Source organism: Brassica oleracea, chromosome C9, assembly GCF_000695525.1.
Source record: "Brassica oleracea var. oleracea cultivar TO1000 chromosome C9, BOL, whole genome shotgun sequence".
In the NCBI taxonomy this organism is placed as follows: domain Eukaryota; kingdom Viridiplantae; phylum Streptophyta; class Magnoliopsida; order Brassicales; family Brassicaceae; genus Brassica; species Brassica oleracea.
This window is the reverse complement of record NC_027756.1, coordinates 20,973,407-20,979,870: the sequence shown is the minus strand read 5'-3', so window position 1 is coordinate 20,979,870 and position 6,464 is coordinate 20,973,407. Positions and strand designations below refer to the sequence as shown.

The 6,464-nt window shown below is 31.2% G+C and overlaps 1 protein-coding gene across 1 annotated transcript; it reads left to right on the top strand.

Moving 5' to 3' along the window:
* Positions 1-1,269: 1,269 nt before the first annotated feature.
* Positions 1,270-1,842, top strand: LOC106314540. Its single transcript, XM_013752400.1, has one exon. It carries the CDS (start codon positions 1,270-1,272, stop codon positions 1,840-1,842), a length of 573 nt encoding a protein of 190 aa, XP_013607854.1.
* The last annotated feature ends 4,622 nt before the right edge of the window (positions 1,843-6,464 follow it).

The window sequence follows — 6,464 nt, the reverse complement described above, 5'->3', positions numbered from 1 at the left end:
TTTATTGTCGTTTTTAAAAATTCAAAATATAACATATACGAAAAAATCTAAATTTTACTTTTATAGCTAATTTGATTGTTTAATTTATTTTAATAATATAAAATTAAACAAAAAATGATGGAGGAGATATAAATTGTTATCAAATCTTTATTATTAAAATCATTAATTGTCATATATATATTATTCATTTATTGTAATTCCGTTGGTTTGATTTAAGGAAATAAAATAACATATCATATCATTATATCATATAGTTTGACCAACTTATGTATCTAACAACATATAAAAATCGAATGTGGACCTACTTATTTTTCAATTGAATGTAATTGACTACCTAATTGAGTGCCACCTATGCATTGGGACCTATTTTAATTAATACAAAATTGAGGTTACATCTTTTCAAATGTTCCTCAATTAATATATAGGGGATATTAGGCTACGCAAAATTAGGGTAGAATATTAGGAAGATTTGATTAGATATTTTAGTTGGATGAATAAGGAATATTGTTCAAATATATATGCAATACTGATTTATATTAATTTATAAGAGTTAATGTTTATCCAGCTAAAGTAGGTTAGAGAAATTTATGCTAGTAAATATAAGCAAAAGTAGTAACTAATTGTCGTTAACAATAAACTTGTAGATCGAGTAATTTAAGATTTGGCATTTTGGTATTGAAAATCGTAATAGAGTCTATTGTTAACAAAAATATCGTAACAATAGTTCCAAATAGGATATTAACAACATATTTGAATTTGTTTAAAAAAAATTCTAACGATTTCGGAAATATAGTTACTGAGTTTAAAATTTGAATTTTAAATAAAACGTTTAAAACAGTTTAGATAAGAATGAACAAAGAACCATATCATTTAAATAACTTGTGATGAAACAATTTAATGGTTGAATATTTTGGCAGATTAGATTGATTCAAAATCTTACTAATATGTAAGGATTTAATGGTGTTGGTCTAGCTATATAACACTGTCTTGGTCTTTATGTGAATAAGCAACATTTGAATGAGAGTATTGACATCTTGGCGGTTTTTTTTAGTAGAGGAAGACATGCAATGGGGAGACAACTTTAAGGTAAAGATGGGACAACACATGCAATGGGAGAAAAACTATAATGTAAAGATGAAACAATGAAGGGGTTTTTTCGTATTTTAGAAGCTATATATTAAATTTAAACAGAAGCGTAGAAAGGATTTATTCTACTGTTACATAGTTGCTGGATATAATGATTGTTATTGTTTGTATATATTGGGTGAAATGAGTCTAGCGAGGGAGTTCATTCGTATGGACATCAAAAGTGGGCAAACAGTGAGGTTTTGGACAGATATATGGCATCCAAAAGGGAGTCTAATAGACATTACGGGGGAGATTGACACTCAGAAATTGAGAATTCCGCGTAATGCAAAAATATGTGAGGTTCATGTTGATGGCTTCTGGCAGATACGGCGTTGCAGAGACCGTCGTATTCAAGTGCTGATGCAGGAGGTTTGGGACTTCCCTATCTCACATTCTGTAGATGTCATGGACGGAGTTCTGTGGAGGAAGGGACCTGATGATTATGGGGACGGGTTCTTGTCAGATGCAACTTGGCAGCATATAAGGCAGCAGAAACAAAAGATTCAATGGACTAAACTGATTTGGTTCTTGCAAGGTGTTCCGCGATTTGCTTTCATCTCATTGCTTGCTTTCCGGGACAGCCTAGCTACTGGTCACCGGACCGGAGTTTGGGGACAACCGCAAGGCTGTCTATTCTGCGGCGAGCCTGAAGACACACACGACCATCTCTTTTTGCTTATCCGTACACTCTCACGCTATGGCTGCAAGTCGTAGGGACAGTGCTTGGTGCTCAGCCTGATCCAGACTGGGAAACAACTATCACGCAGCTGCTCACCGGGAAGTTTGACCGTCTTACATACATTCTACTTCGGTTGGTGCTACATGCCTCTATCTATTTTATATGGAGGGAGAGGAATGATCGAAAATACAACAGCAGAATCAAACCGGTGGACCAACTGGCTCGCCTTATTGATGAGACTATTAGGAACTGTATCACATCTACGCAGTATTTCTTGAAGCCAAAGTTTCAGGGCCTCATGGCACAATAGTTTGAAGCTCATATGTCCTAAACTAGCTCTAGAATAGCAATTTTTTAATGCGGATTCTAAAAGGTTGCTCTTTGTACATATATTCTTTCAAAGTTGATCAATAAATTAAATATTTCATCAAAAAAATTGAGTCTTGTATTGATATGAAATTAAAGATACACTAGGTAGTAGTGATCCGCGGTGCGCGGGATGAGATGGTTATTTGAAACTTGGAAACAAAAATTTATGTTACATAATAGCAATTTTGTAGAATTTAAACATGTGATTCAATTTTTAGAAGTTCGTGAATGATTTTGTTTTCCTTGAGAAAATTGTCGAATTAGTTGACCGAATCATTTTTCACACTTAGATAAATCTTATTTCTTTGCATACATGAATCAGAAAAAATATATATTTCAATAGGAAATGTATGTCATAACTGGCACATTACTTTAATACAAACTGACGATTGAATCACTAAGAACCATTTCAATGGTTAGACCATCAGCAATAAAATATTCTCGGGTATGATTTTCACCCTTATCACGTTGTTTTGAATGGTTTCATTTCAGAAAATAGAGTTGAACGGCACCATTAGTGATTTTAGAAAGAAATTTGGAAGTGGATATCTTGGGAGGATGACTTAAAATGAGGAGATTTGTTTCACTGCATCTATATTTATATATTGAACAATGAGTATTTAGGATTTTAACGTGGAAGATATTTACTTTGAAGGTAGATATATTCTTAGGTTGTGTTATTCAATCATGTATTTTAATAGAGTTTAAATCTAAACATAATCTATTATTATTATAATAATGATTATAAATTCTATTTTAAAATATAGTAAATTCAGTATTATTCCCACTCGCCCAAGACTAGCAAATAAAAATCAACACAATTTATATCCGGACCTTAAAGTGGAGTCTCTCATAGACTCTACCTCACAAACTTGGAATTCACAGGCAATTCGGGCTTTGGTGGATCCAATGGATGCGACACTTATAGAAAGCATACCATTGAGCAGGACTCAGAGGATAGATAGAGATGGATGACACTTCACAAAGAACGGAAATATACGGTCAAATCAGGATATCAGGTAGAACGGATTTATCCAGATAGAGAAAGGCCACCATTATTAATTGGTCCCACGGTAGATGTTGTGAAGGCTCATTGCTGGAAAATACGTTGCCCACCAAAGTTAAAACATTTTCTATGGCAATTAGTGACAGAATGTATAGTAGTGAAGAAGAATTTACAGGCAAGGGGAATACAAAGGGATATTTGTTGTGGAAGATGTGGAGCCCAGGAGAAATCCACAAACCATGTGTTTTTTAAATGCCCTCCAGCTATTCATGTTTGGGCTTTATCGAAGATACCATCAAATCCAACTATCTTTCCGACAAGTGCTCTCTTCACAAATTTGGATCATATGTTCTGGAGAGTTGTTCCACAGATGGAAGATCATCAGTTTGCATGGATACTATGGTATATCTGGAAAGCTAGGAATAATAAAGTTTTCAGTAATCTGGATATTGATCTTTTGGATACGCTTAAGTTGGCAGAAACAGAATCAACACTATGGGCTGAGGCACAAATTTTGAAAGAGCAGAGGACAAGACCACATATAGTAGATACGACCCTGTCAATTCCAGGAAGGTGGTGTTTTGTGGATGGCTCATGGAAAGAGGGTGATAATTTTTCAGGACAAGGTTGGTACATCACTTTAGAAGGATTTGATGGATTATTGGGGGCAAGGAAATGTTCGGGCTAGTCTCTCTCCCCTTCATGCGGAGATGGAAACGCTACTCTGGGCAATGGTATGCATGAGGAATTTACGTCAATTTCAGATTACGTTTGCAGCAGATTGTTCTCAATTGGTGAAGATAGTTTCGGAACCAGAAGAATGACCAGCTTTTGCAACTTATTTGGACGATGTCAAGATCCTGAAAGAGAGTTTCACCCGATCAGAGATTATCTATATACCACGGACGCAAAATATAAAGGCGGATAGACTAGCACACAATGTTAGGAAGCAGCCGTCTTTCGTCGCTCACATGGATATGGATCACCCGGTTTGGTTTACAGAGTCAGTATGAGTCTGTAAAAGTCGATGACAAAAAAAAAAAAAAAATTCAGTGTTATTCACTTTTTAAAGATTTTTAAAATTCTTTGTATTTTGAATTGATTTCAAATCATTTCTTATGGAGTCTCATGAATAAAGGATTGAACTTAAAATCTAATTCATACTGCAGAAATTTTAAAATCTGTCAACTTAAACTATCTTAAAATTTACAAAAAATTAATAATTGACTTTAGATTAGGAGTGTTTAATTCGGTAAAACCAAACCAATTAAAACTGAACCAAACCGAAATAAAGAAAGAGGTTTGGATTTGGTAATACCGAATAAACTGAATGGATATTATCTATAAGAAACCGCAATATATGAATATAGTTCGGTATATAAACCGATCCAACCGAGTAAACCGAAGAAACATATTAATTAAAATTTATTAGTATACTTATATATAAATTGTATTAAAAATTATAATATATACATTATTTATTTTATTAATATAATATTCATTATTAAAACATTGATTTTAATAATTTGTTATTTCGTTTTATGTTAACCTTTTATTTTTCTCATTTTCATCAAATTAAATAAAACTTGATTTTTATTTTTATTGGTAAATATTTGTGATAAAAAAATATATATATATATATATAATAATATTATGATATTACTATTTTATTATTTTAATTTTAAAAGTTAAATAAACATAAAATATTATATTTAAAAGTTAGAGTAATGAATATATATATATGTTTTAATAACTTTGATTTCTAATCATATAAACTAATTAATCATCAAAGATAAATATAGTTGTATGGTTTTTTGGTATAAGCCCGAATAAACCAAAAATCGATGGTATACAAAAAGAGCCAAACCAAATTAGATATGGATCCAATATGGTACCTAATTTTTTATAAACCAATACCGAAAACCCGAAAAAATGGACCGAAATCCGGATTAAATAGGTCTACTTTAAATCACTAATTGAATAACGCCCCCTTGAAAAAATCGGTATAATGAGTCAGTTATTTCTAAAATTAATATGCCTAAATTAGTGGATGAACGTACAGTGAAACCTCTATAAATTAATAATGTTGGGACTAAAAAAAAACTATAATTTTTTTATTAATTTATAGAGATATTAATTTATCGATATACTAATTGAACCAAAAACTCAATTTGGGACTATAAAATTATATTGTTTTATATAGATTTTTAGTGTATATTAATTTATAGAATATTAATTTAAAGAGGTTATACTGTATAAGTATTTCCCTTAAAACGTACTGAAATCATGCTCGGTCAATTTAAGCCACAACAGAATATCACCATAATAACTCAAATGCTAAAATTTAGGACACTGCATATTTGATATGTTATTAAAGGGAATCATTCTAATATCTACTTACCTTTTATTGTAGAAAGTGTTGTATCAGAAGAGCATTAATGTCTCATAAATCATTCATATGATAAACTTGGACACTACTCCAAGTTGTCACAAATGAATAGGAACACAAATCACGTTACATGTCGAAACACATGGACCAAATGAAACTCCTAAGCTCTTGAGTTTTGAAATATTTCATACTGGCCGTTGGATATACAATATTTACACATATAAATATAAATTTAACCACATGGACTGTATGAATATCTGTGTTACCTAACTATATGCATATATATATACATCTAAATTAGAAGTTAACATAAAAATTAATGTGATTCAAACTCACAGTAGGGGAATGTATGTTAATAAATGAAATATGAACAAAATTTAACTTATAATTTGTATTTTGGTTCAAATGCGATTCTGGTCGGTTTTAACTTGCGTAAGCTGTTTCAACTTGAAAAGAAAATGAGTAGTGTCCAAGTTAATTAATAATGTTATATAATTTTCAGGAATTTATTTGAATACTTCTATAACGTAGTACTAGACTTGCGCGGATTTATATTTTGAAAAATATGTTGATATTTGTTTTTCATGTAATTATTAGTGTTTGGCAAAATGAATCCGAGGAACAGAACCGATACCGATCCAAAAATATAGTACCAAACCCGAACATAAATTGATTAAATATTCGAGTTATTCAAAATTTTGTTATTTAGAGAACCGAATCTGATCCGAAACGAAGTATTCGGGTACCCGAATTATCTAAAAATATATTTATATACTTATATATATATTAATTATTTTTAGATTTAACGTATATAAAACATCAAGAATGATACTTTTAAATTAGTTTAAATACTTGAAAATATATATAGATAGTCAAAAGTAAATATCTGAAAT

Coding starts and splice junctions, on each gene's coding strand:
- LOC106314540 (XM_013752400.1), top strand. CDS start 1,270: ATGAGTCTAGCGAGGGAGTTCATTCGTATGGACATCAAAAGTGGGCAA.